The sequence below is a fragment of the Rhagoletis pomonella genome, unplaced genomic scaffold (genome assembly GCF_013731165.1).
Source record: "Rhagoletis pomonella isolate Grant_MI unplaced genomic scaffold, Rhpom_1.0 Rhpom_scaffold_00005, whole genome shotgun sequence".
In the NCBI taxonomy this organism is placed as follows: Eukaryota; Metazoa; Arthropoda; class Insecta; order Diptera; family Tephritidae; genus Rhagoletis; species Rhagoletis pomonella.
The window spans coordinates 74,896,450-74,909,440 of record NW_023458559.1 but is presented as its reverse complement, the minus strand read 5'-3'; the positions used below and the strand labels follow the sequence as shown (position 1 = coordinate 74,909,440).

At 34.0% G+C, this 12,991-nt stretch overlaps 1 protein-coding gene across 3 annotated transcripts in view; it reads right to left on the bottom strand.

Moving 5' to 3' along the window:
• Window positions 1–12,991, bottom strand: part of LOC118739534 (mitogen-activated protein kinase kinase kinase 13-like) — a 40,828-nt gene that overhangs the window by 13,481 nt on the left and 14,356 nt on the right. Inside the window, exon 2 of one of the 3 annotated variants that reach the window (XM_036470909.1) lies at window positions 11,540–11,791. The exons of 1 other annotated variant lie outside the window; for it this stretch is intronic. In XM_036470909.1, coding sequence (XP_036326802.1) covers window positions 11,540–11,607 — 68 coding nt within the window. In that variant the 5' untranslated portion in view covers window positions 11,608–11,791. Of the gene's footprint in view, window positions 1–11,539; window positions 12,081–12,991 lie in introns of those variants that run through there. One more of the 3 variants, XM_036470910.1, reaches the window with a different exon arrangement.

The window sequence follows — 12,991 nt, the reverse complement described above, 5'->3', positions numbered from 1 at the left end:
AAGATGAAGATGAAGATGAAGATGAAGATGAAGATGAAGATGAAGATAAGGATAAGGATAAAAATCATAACCCCTTAACTTTAACTCATCTTAACTTAAAAACTTACTCCTCCTGAGCTCACCACACATTAATTCACCACACTTTAACTCCCCACACCTAAATTCACCACACCTCAACTCGCCACACCTTAACCCCCGCACCTAAATCCACCACCCCTAAATCCAACACCCTTAATTCACCACACCTCAACTTTCTCACCACACCTTAACTCACCTCAACTCACCACACCAAAATTCACCACACCTTAATTCACCACACCTCAACTTTCTCACCATAACTTAACTCACCACACCTGAATCCACCACACCTAAATTCACCACACCGTAACTCCTACACCCAATTCCACCACACCGCAGCTCACCACACCCAATTTCACCACATGACATGATATCACTTGATGTGGCATCAAAGGCAACATCATTTGGCATAAAATGAACCAAAATAAATAAGATTTAGATAGAGGTGAAAAAAGGGATAAAAAAGAAATACAACTGAAGAGTGTGCGATGTTATATTGTGGTGTGTTATGCTTCATATGTTATGTTATTTATTCTTATGTTATGGTTATGTTATGTTATACCAAGTACTAAGCTAAACTCCCCTCCACTTAACCCATTCCAACTAATGTTATTTTAGCTCATTCAACTTACATAAACTATTCTTAATTTTATCGGTTGAATTTCAACCGCTGGGCGAACACTAGTTTAATTAATTCCGCATGAAGAAATTCGAATTAACAGCCAAAAAGTATGCCCATTTGCTTGTTTGTCTGTATGAACTGCACTATAGGCTCGATAATAGATACATATGTACATGCGTGCAAATTGTCTGCCGATTATAAATATGTAAGTAATTGCTAAAAAAACAATATCCTGGGGAAGCACCAAAAGCTTAACAGAGAACGGCACCAATGCAGAGCGGATATGCCTTTTGATAAATAATAAAAAGATAAGAAAAAAGTGCGACTTCCTCTCTGTTTATTTACTTTTAATATATCTGTTGTTAAATTTTTTTATATTTAAGTGGAATCTGTTAGCGATAATAATAAATTGGTTTGAAGCAAGCACTTGTACTTGTTAAGTGCTTGAGAGGGAAAAATAATTTTATTAAAAATAACTTCTTTGTCCTTAAAATATTTCTGTTTGCATTTTCCCCTAAAATGACTATAAAAAACTTGTCAGCTTATTGACAATCGGCACAAACAGACAAAGAAGAATTGACCACTCAAGGGTCCCTGTAGGATCTCGGAATAGACTTAGAGCACACCACAAACTAGACTGCAAGTCCAAAGATTGGTCCGAGAACATGTAAAATTCTATTTACATTTAATTGTCCGCTTCTGCATTACATTGTAACCAATTTTGGGGGAAAAAAAAACAAAAATTAAACTTGCGCCAGCTGCGATTCGAACCGGGGTTCTCAGATTTTCTAAGCGGATACTCTCTCTGCATGCCAACGTCGCACATGAAAATTTGTTGACTGAGTGCCTACATATCAGCAAGTCGTTAATTGTACCCGTTGCCCGCTACTGCATGACTTTGTAATCAGTTTTAGATCAAAAGTCATACCTTATGCATTACATTCGGACCACTTTTAGTACAATTCACCTGTTTTACATTACATTGTTTTATATTTTTGGACTATCTTTGGTCTAGATACAAAGCTACTATACCTACGACTATATTTTTCGAGCGATTGGACCAATCTTTCCTTCAGGGGTGTGTAACCACGCACACACAAACAAAGTACCCAACGAACAATAGAAAATTTCCCTAATTCAAGTAACTATTCGGGTGCTGTTTAAGGGTTATTAATATTTTATTGCAGATACTGTCTTGACAAACAGAAAATTGAAGAGCTCCTTAATTTAAGTGAGGCTCCATGGACTATTTAATATGCAAGACTTTTTGGTGGGTTTTACTTGCTTTTGGCAGATTCCAAATGAACCCTTCAATCGAATGGGTGATAACGGTCTTTTGAAAACATCCTTTGGAAATGGCCAAGTGCTGCCCCCAATCGGAATGAACAACTGACACAACTTCGAAAAGGAGATAGGCAATTGGTTAAATCCAGTGCAGTACATTCGTCAATGAAGTAAATGACTGATTGGGGTGCCGCGTTGCAATGGTGACAGCTTGGTTGATCGGTACCGTTAAGAATATGGCTGTGAGCGAGTGAACGTCTTGATGTTGCGGCATGAGCAGTCTGATGGGTAGATAGGTTTTACACCGGTTGGATTTTGATCTCTGTAGTGGTGATGGTAGCTATTCCAACTCGGAGACGCATATGATCGCACATTTTTTTTATATGTTCTTTTATCTCTTTTATAATATAGTAAGAAAAGGACACCAGCGGCTCTCCATTACCTTCTTTTGTATGTTTATCTGCTATCTCATTGCCTTTTATACCAGCATGCCCTGGTACCCACATGACTTTTATGCTATTATCGTGACGGAAGAGTATATCGCGAATATTTTGTATTAGCCATGAATTATTTGCTGAGTTTTGAAGTGCGTCAATCGTTGATTTACTATCGCCACATATTATATGTGTTTTTCTTGTAGATTAGGCATAAAGAACCGCTTCATGAATTGCTGCAGCTTCTGCTGTAAGAACCGAGCAATATGTTGGCAAAACACCGACAATTATAGCGACACCCTGATCGTTTGACGTGGTAGAAGTATCCGTTTTTGATCCGTCGGTATAAATGGGTTCCCATTCTGGTTTGTAAAACCCAATAGTCTCGTTGAAGAGCAGATAAAATTTGTTGGAGCTGGTTTTTAATTTCTGGTATTTCGACAGAGTGTTTATAAAAGAAGGTTTTGGAGATAACCATTGTGGATGGTCAGGTTCGACGAATAATTCGGGTGTTGATATTAAATTGAGATCATTGATCAGGGCTATGCATTGCATGAGAGTAGACTGCATTTGTTTTGAAAAGATAGACTTCATGCAAAAATTGTTAGTTACTTTTCAGGAAGAGTTATACTGAGGATTGAACTTTTCAGAATAACAACTCCTATCAGTTTTTATTTGCTAATTGGGTATACACACACCTATATATACACACATACATTTCTGGTAATCAGCATTTTTATGAGCAAATTCGTATGAGTTTTGCACCGATATGCTTTTATTAAGTACTTAGCCACTTATTTTATTTGGCGACCGCTGTAGTTTAGTGGTAAGCAGTGCGCGCCTCCACTCCGCAGGCCCGGGTTCAAGCCCTGGTCAAAGCAACAAATATAGAAAAATGGTTGTTTCTTAACAGCGCAAAGTGGTTCAAAACAGGAATTTATTATTGGAGAATCGATTTTCTTTAAAATTGCTACTTATTGTGCAACATTTATTAACTGGAACAGGAGAATACAAACAAACAAAAACAATTGCTCTTTTATTAGCTTTCATTAAAAAAAAAAAAGATTAATCAAACTGAGTGAAACCTGAAGGCTCCAGTGAATTGTGAACACAAAATGCCAATTGTGAACCACTGTGCAGCGGTCGCCCCTCGGCAGGCAATGGCAAACCTCCGAGTGTATTTCTGCTATGAAAACCAGCTTCCCATAATAATACAATCGCCGTTCGGAGTCGGCGTTAAACTGTAGGTCCCTCCCCTTTGTGTGAGAACATCAAAGCGCACGCCACAAATTGGAGGAGAATTTGGCCAAACGCTAACTTTATTATTATTATTACTTATTTCATTTTCGCTTCTTCAAGTGTTTGCCACACATTTTTTTCAACAAATATAAAAATTATTTATTTACTGAGAAAAAGCGCAAGAGTAAATAAACAACAATTATGCGCACAAAGTAACACAAGTAAAAAATTCCAAAGTACGCAAAAAAGTCGTGGCTGCTGGTGGTGTGAATTGTGCCCCTATTTTTGTGTTATTCTCTTTTTGTCGGCTTATGTATTGTTATGAGCCTGTGACGAAATCGGTACGCGCTGTTTTCGGGGCATCTACGTACATACATATGTATGTACAACCCTACATACCTGTGCATGCATGTAGGTGAAAAACAATTTTTTTTTGCGATAAGATAAGGCAGAGTATATTAATTTGTTCGTATAAATGTACATTGTGCATAAATAAATATGTAAGCATGTCGAAATGGAGCAATGCGAGTAAAACTCGAATAACAATAAAAATTCGCAAATCACACCACTCTGAAAATAAAAGCGACAGGTGAAGGAAACAGGTGAAGGTACATACATACATATACTAGCTTTTGCCCACAGCTTAGCTTACGTGAAGTTCGGTTTAACAATATGATTTCAGTGGTAACAAAAAAGAAAATAAAATCACCAAAAATAACAAATTTTATTAAAAAAACAAATTGTTGTCGCGAGGTTCCAGAACATGGCCAATATGCTAAACTTCAACTGCATTGGTCATTTTAACATAAAAATAAAGAACTTACATTTCGCAGCTAGTCTTTGTACTTTACATAAATTATTTTTATAAGTGGCAGTTCCTTTCAAAAATGTGTCTGAATAAAAGCATATACCAACACTCCTTGATTAATAAAAACACATATCTCATTTAGCTTAAGCAGACTAAATTGATTGAAATTTTCGAAAGGTAGAAGATCTTTACTGTCATCTACTATAAATTGAATTTTATAAACAGGTACCCTCTTCAAAAGTGTTTTCGTAATAAAGCTTTCTTAAATATCTTTTGTTTGGCGTCCATATTGTAATGTTTCTTTTCATTTCACTTTTTCAAAATGTTTTCCTAATACAGCTTTCTTAAACCAGATTCATTTGACATGCATATTGTAAAATTTTATTAATCTAAGTAATTAAATTTAATTAGACTTTCGAACAGGTGGCATCCCCTTTTATTAATATTTTCGAAACAAAGCTTAACTAAATGTGTTCGTTTCACATGCATGTTGTAATATTTCATTTAACTTATTGATTAAATTTAATTTTACTTTTCAACTGGTGTCAATTTTACTTTACAAACATATTTTTGAAACAAATCTTTTTCATACTTCTTTTGAATGATATAATATTTTAGCCAAATTATCAATTCAATTGAATTTGGTTTTTGAAAAGGTGGCAATCCTCTTCGAAAATATTTTGGGAATAAATCTTTTTTAATATATACGTATTTGTTTAACATCCATATTGTAATACTTTATTTACCTTATTAAAAAAATGGAATTTCACTTTTAAACAGATGGCAGCCCTCTTCAAAATATTTTTAAAGTAAAGCTTTCTTAGGGTCAATTTCGGATCAAAAATTAACTAGCGTTTAAGTTAATTATGAATTCTTATTGAAAATCAGGTTTGCATTTTCCATAATTAAATAGCCGACATTGCGTATTTAAATGCAGTTTAAATATTTCATCGGAAAATAAATATTTTTTAATCATCAATAAATTGTTCATCTGTAACTTGACCCTTAAATTATTTTCATCAGCCACTGTTATACTTTATTTAACCTATTAATAAAATTTAAGAAATTTTTTTAACGGGTGACAATCTTCTTGAAAAATTTTTCCAAAACCAATCTTTTTTATACTACTCTCGATTCTTCAAAATTATTTTAAAAGTAAAAAAGTATCTCCAAAATAAAGCTAAATTATGTACTTGCACGTACATTAGGGTGGTGAAAAAGTGCATGTAAAAAAGTAAAGTCGGAATTTTTATGCTCTCACTCCCTAGGATTGTTCTATACCGAAAAAAGTGTACCCCTTTTTTTATATTTTTTTGTATCTTGAAAAGCAATATTTTTGATCGGAAGACTCTGTTTCTCTTCAACAGATTCCCAATAATTAAACCCAATTATTTTTTTAACAATTTTTTCTTAGTAACTATATTTTATAGGGCCGCCAAAACCCCTTGAAAACGCCTGAAAACGCAATAAAAAATCTTAATTATTAAAAAATGGTTAAATAAATAATTGGATATTATTATTGAAAGTCTCCTGAAGAGAACCAGAGTTTTCCGATCGAAAAATATTGATTTTCAAGAATTCCATACCATTTCCACGCAAAAATGTTGTTTTTTTTCCCATACAAAATACATGGAAAAGTTGGAGCGCTTTGAGCGACCTCTAAATATTTTTTTTGAGTTCAAAATAAAAAAATAAGGTATACTTTTTTTCGATATAGAACAATCCTAGGGGGTAATGTACATACACTTAGGGCCAATTTCACAGTACGTAGTTAACTCAGAATCGACGGTTAACTAGAGATTTTCAGTACAAAAATCTGTAGTTAACTCCCAATTCTGAGTTAACTACGCATTGTGAAATTGGCCCTTAGATATGTACACTGCATTTGTACTTTTGTATGTACATATGTAGGTACATATGCACGAACGTGTGTTTGCTTATTCTTAAAAATTCTTGTTTAAATGATAATATATGTATGTGTGTACAAATACGTAAATACATACATAAGTATTAACAAAGAATTTAAGCCACTAATCCACTTGTTGTTTTTTTTTATCAGCAAAGCCAACAATATTTGCGAAGAAATTTTTTAATCCTATGTATGCTACATATTTTTATTTTTTGCTAATTATTTGGCAAAAGTATGTACATACATATGTATGTATATTGAGAGAAGTCTTAAGTAAAACTTTTATCACTTAACATTTACACATTTCAACGCACTATATTTTATCTTCATTAGAAAAGTTTTCAAGTTAATTTTGTTGAAGTGAGCAAACGCTTTGGCATGTTATCAACAAAACTTTCAATGACTATTGTACTTATAAACGAGTATAATCACGTGCAAAAATGTATACATATTGGCACATGATAATTAGTATGTAAGTATGTGCCTTACGAATAAAAAATAAGCAATTGATTTTTCTTAACATTTTAGATCTTTTACTTAAATTTGTTTGAATAAATCGAATAAAAGGTCTGCAATTTTAAGAAAAAGCAATTGCTTAGTTTTTATTCATAAGGCCCATTGAGTTAATGAAAAGTGTTTTTTGAAAAAAAAAAAAAACTTTTTTCAGTATTAGCTGGCTACATAATGTCCGGACGAGAAAATATGCTGGGCCCTCTTAGAACAGATTATTCAGCACCCTATTGTGGCACGGATCATCTGCATGCTCGAAAGTAGTTTAATTAGCGCGGCTATGATACAGGATCCGTAAGAAAAATAACCACTATGGCATACTAGGCCCTCTCCTCTGGCTGGGGGTGTTCAGTTTTATACTAAAATCATCGCTTAAAACAACAGGAATAAAGGTTCTCGCCTTTTCCGATAAGACAAATTCTTCCCAACGATAAGAGAGTTATTGGAGAGAGTACTGTATGTTACCTATAGACCTTCAGAAACTTAGATCTGCAGATAATGTTCAGGGAAGTGCGCGTTATGGGAACTAAGTTATAATACCCTTGTGCACAAGTGGGTTCGGGTATAAAAAGGTGCCTACTTCCGGCACTCATACGAGACAAACTTGTATGTATGCATGTCTTCGAGTAAGAGGATCGAGATCCATATACAAGCCCTCATAACCGAACCTAGCATAACCTAGATACGTAAAGTAACCAAACTTTTTTCGAGACCTTACCTGACCTTTTTTTATTGAAATAAAATATTGTTTTAGAAAATATGCGATCCTATTATGGTTGTCGACGTCGACGTCATGTTTTCGTAAAAAACCAGCCCTCGTCAGTCCAACTCCGGTTTCGCTGACCACAGTACTTTTCCGAGGAACACCTTTCCGCTAAAATACTGTGGTCAGCCTAGCAGGCGTTCGACTTACGGCGGCTATTTGTTTATACATAAATAAATATCGACTGCTAAGTGGTAGATCGACATATTTTGGCGGCCGGTTCGAAAAGAACCCTATCTTAGAAAACTTTTCAAGAGCGTTTTTGAATCGGTAGCTGAGATCGGTAGTTTTTGAACCGAATTCTAAAAAAAGGCATTCTTCAATCAAAATTTGATATAAGGCTTTCTTCAACTTAATTCTGAGATAGGGAGTTTTCGACCGGCTACCTACCTATCTCGATATACACTTTAACCTGCGATTTCTACTGATTTTATTATATACCAAAAGCAAGCGTCCACTAAAGGGATTTTATTAGGACATATCGGTTTCGATGGCTTATTACTTAAAACTAAAAAAATTGTTGTATTAATAAAATTAACCGAAATTAGCAGATATTCTACTAGAAAGTCGTAGATGGGAAAGGAAAGATTTTGACTGCTATCTATTTTTGTATATGAGAAGCAAAAAATTTCGGCGTTAATTCGGAGGGGTTTGAGAACATCAACAATATTTCTGTCACTTCTCTATTTAACGGCTTCAAACTATTCTTATATAATAAAAATTTTGATCCGATTGAAGTTCGCTAAATACTTCGCCTTCGTCTATTAATAAACTCTGCTAAATAAAATGATGGCTAAATCAATGTGAAAGGTTACAATCCCATATTGTTTACGTAAAGATTTATTAGAAAAGTGAATGTAAAAATATATACTTCTAAGTAAAGTTCACTAACTATTAAATGTTAATGCTGCATAAATATGTCGTGCGCTCACTATGACCTTCGATTAAGTCAATTAGAACACAACAAAGTCGAGATTGATACAAATATTTACGTACATATGTACATATGAAAGCTATAGCTAGAAACTAGTTAGATTAGAAAGTATGTAGCGGACAATTCTCAAAATAATTACAAAATAGCATACGTATATACATATACTACATCATATATATGTGTATACTTATATAAAGGGTGCTGCAGATCTTTGACCGAAACTATTTGTGATATGTTCACAGTTCGTTCCAAATTGTGCCTCAAAACGTAGACGTCTACAGTACAAAAGTTGAAAAGGACGTCGCCTACATTTTGTTGTTGTCGCAGCAGGGTTGCATAACGGCAACAGCAATCGGATTTTTTAAATTTATTGTGGACGTTTTCCGTATTTGCATTTGATTTGAACGCAATGGCGGATGAAAACAAGCAAATTAAGGTAAAGAAAGAAGAAATATTGGTAATTAAGATAAACAATTCAAATTTTTCAGAGCGAAAATCGAAAGACATACATATGTAAAGAAATGGACGTAAGGAAGACATGCCTGGCAACACCAGTAAAGTGTTGCGACAGCTGCTCGAAAGGAGTAGGTACTCATAGTTTGATGCTAAAAATGTCTGTTAATGTTGACATCTACATTTTGAGACACAATTTGTAACGAACTATGAACGACGAAAATGTTTTATTTGTTTTATTTTTCCAAACAATAGGAACTATAGGATTCGGCAAACTTAGTCACGGAGCGATACTCAGTAGAACAACTCGTAAAAGCGATCTAAGCGTCCTCACCTAAGCAAAATTACACCCACTGCAAGAAAAAACTATACACCCTGTTCCTTCGGCAAAAAAAAAAACATTTATTAATAAGAAGAAGAAGATTTACGGAAATACCGTTAAATGGGAGGTGGTCCGGTTTCGACCATTTCCAATACCAACTTATGTACCTTGGATAATGAGAACCTTCATACCCAATTTCGTTCAGATATCTCAATTTTTGCTCGAGATATCGTGATATACATAGCTTAATCGACTTCTCTCTTTATTATGAGCCTGATATATATATATGTATGTCTATATATTCGATTCCTTTAAGCTGTTACAAACAAACCAAGGCATATGAAAGAGGTATGTAGTGGCATTAGAGAAAACAACATTTACGTGTATTCACTTGTTTCTTCTGGTCTCCAAAGTGTCAAAAGAGTATTTTGATTTTTTTTAACATCAAAGTGTTCCATGTGAAGTAAAAAAAAACATTTAAAACAGTAAATTTTAAATACATAAAAACTGCTGCAACTTCTTTCTTAGTAACATTGTTTTCTTCCAGAAGCATCGATCCATCCTTTGCAAGGCTCAGTAATCAACATTTCCTGAGTTAGGCGAACGTATAAAAAAAGGGTTTAGCAAATAAAGTTTGACAATTTAGAATTTTTGTAAAAAGGGATTTAAAAGATTTCCCAAAATAAATGAAATCAACTGCTCTACTGCTACTATCTGTTCAATATGCCTTGAGACAAACCTTAAAGGCTCCGTTATGCATACTTGGCATGGCTTGAGAGCTGTCACATAAGAAATCTGTTAAATGAGCCTCGCGTGTAATCGGTTATCGAACGCACAGCACTACATACGTAGAAGTCTGTTGGTTTTTGATTTCTACGTAAAAATGGTATAGCAGTGCATGCAATGCCAAGTATGCATAACAGAGCCTTAAGAGAATAGTGTTATAATACCCTTGTGCACAAGTGCGCTGGGGTATGAAAATATATACATATCTTTTGCCAACTTACACTTAACTGTCTACCTTTCATTAGAATGTTCTCCTATACTTGTCGACCTTTACATTCAGCCAATCCAGCCAAACTTAGCCCTTGTCTCAAAAACCCCAAGCGTTCGTCTCTCAGCACTTCGCTATTAAAAGTTACATATCGTGCTCTGGCGTCTTCACGTTCACGGCAAGGAAGCCAAAGGCCAGTTATGGCATAATTATGTTGACGGATGTTTTGCACTGAGTGTATACCGTATCTGACAATCTGGCGAGTTAGAACGATGGCCAGATATTTTTTTAGCCGTCAAGTGGTTTTAGCTATTGAAGCTACGTCAGAAAATGGGTGAATATTGTGAGTCGAGTATGTGTTGTGATTACCTTAGTCCACCTTTTTTCTGGAGCATTCAGAAGAGCCTCATTCTGGTTTATTTGAAAATAAATGCTCAGAAAACATGGGAGTCTTATATTGATGTGACCATGAGTGAAAAAAATTAACAAATCATTGGATATATACAAAAAAAATAAAAAATTATCCATCAGTTACACATTTTTTAAGCCTGCTCAGGATTGGACACTTCGTTAAAGCCATACTATTGAAAAAATAGTATCCATCAAAATATCACTTGCACTTTTTGGCACTCTACTCCACTTGAATTTTATTTACAGAAACCGCAAACTCCCATAATTCAGATCATGAGAGGCAACAACCACCCTAACCATACAAATGCATGCGTTCAAGAGACAATAACAAATAAATAATTCTGAGATAAATTTAACGTTTTTACGGACTTTGACCCTGTTGCGTATGTATATATGTATGTATGTATGGCTGCGTGTGTATGTATACTTAATTGTTCACGTTCATGCGCCGCAGACAAAAGTCGCAATTGTATTGTGTAATTTTGTTGTTGTTGAGGAACTTGTGGTTTTTGGGAATCTCTTTTATTGTATTGATAAAAAAAAAATCGGCTTAATAGAATTATGAACGTATGTAGTTAGCAATGTCAGGCCTGACTATACGCGAATTCCCGTACTTTTATATACACGTACATATTTATATGTATATATTTCTATAATAGTATGTGTGCAGAGTTATTGTAAAAATTAGCAATTCATTGGGGGCTAATGACACAGGACTTTCGACCGTCACTCGCAGGTAGACCCCATCGTATGTACACATTCACACATCCAGACTCACCTTTTTTCGTTGGCCACTTTGTCAGGCGGGTCGATGTTTTTGCCAAAAAACGATATGTAGAATACCATCTTGAGTAGTATTTATGTACTATTTCCTTTCACACGTTGTTGGAATTATCCGTTATTACAATTTGTAGATATGTAATGCTTTTTTTTTGCAAGTGTAGGTGTCAGATTTTACTTTTTTTTAGTAAATATTTGCCTTCTCGTGGGTTTCTGTGCAGCTGTATTGTGTTGGGCTTAAGTATTTTTACTGTTTTTTTAATTGAATTTTTTGTTAGTTGAAGGAATGCGTGGAAAAATGTGAAATACATACTATCGCTAGCTTGTGCGAAAAGTTGCTAAGTCTGTCGTTTATGTTCGCTTATATTTTCATACAGAAAGCAGGGAAATTAAATATGCATCGTTTCAGGAAGGACTGAATATTATTTTTCCATTGCTGCTCATTACTACGCAGTGAAACAAAAATTTGCCAAGTCCCGCGAAAGCACAAAAAATCCGATAAATTCAAAACAATGCCATTTTCGCATCTCTTTTAGTAAGAACGTACGTATGTAGTTATGTTCCGCTTTGGCTTCGAAATTTTAGCTATTAAAATTTTGCAAAATATTTGAAGAAAATAAGTTTAGGAAGTTTTTCTTTTCTCGTGCAAAATTTCAAACACTGGACTTAACAAAATTTTACTCTATGCTAGCGTTATGTACAGTGACTGAAAAATGTGTTCACATTCTGCTTATTTTTGAATACATATTCAGCCTTATCATTAGTTTCATTTTCTCCGAACCGGTTCACTTTTCACTTTTGGTTTCTATGTATTTACTATGGGCGGATTTAAAATTTTCGGGTTACTTTTTTTTAGGCGGAATCCAGGATAAGGCAGATTGATAATGCTTTCCGTAAATTTTTTTCTGTTATTTTTTTCATATAAATGAAATTCTCAAACTGTATGCCAAATTTTAAGAATATTCAAAACATTTTTAACAAAATTGCGAACTAAAACGTTATACTAGATGTTGTACGTTTAAAGCAGCTAAGAATTCACGTAGATTTTTGAAAATTTATTTTTGTCCCGGTTTTTTGCCTTTTTTTCATATAAGAAGTGCAATTTATAAAAACTGACAATGATTTTTTTTATTTTTTTTGCGAGTGGTCTCGTTCATTTTTTACTTAAGAAATTCATGTTTATATGGAAAAGAAGTGCAAAAATGTGTTAGTAGAAAAAATTATTAAAATTCAACGCGATTTTTCAGCCATTTGAAACTTGCACTTTATTGTATTAAAATGATATGTGTATATAAAACCATACACCTAAGAATATTCTGAGATTCAAATTAAAAATATTGAAATTTTAATGAAAAAAATTCTCAATTTTGTATTAAAGCATGAGAAATATATTTATAGGAAAAAAAATATATTACTTATAAACTTTATGGATATAAATTTAAAAAAGAGC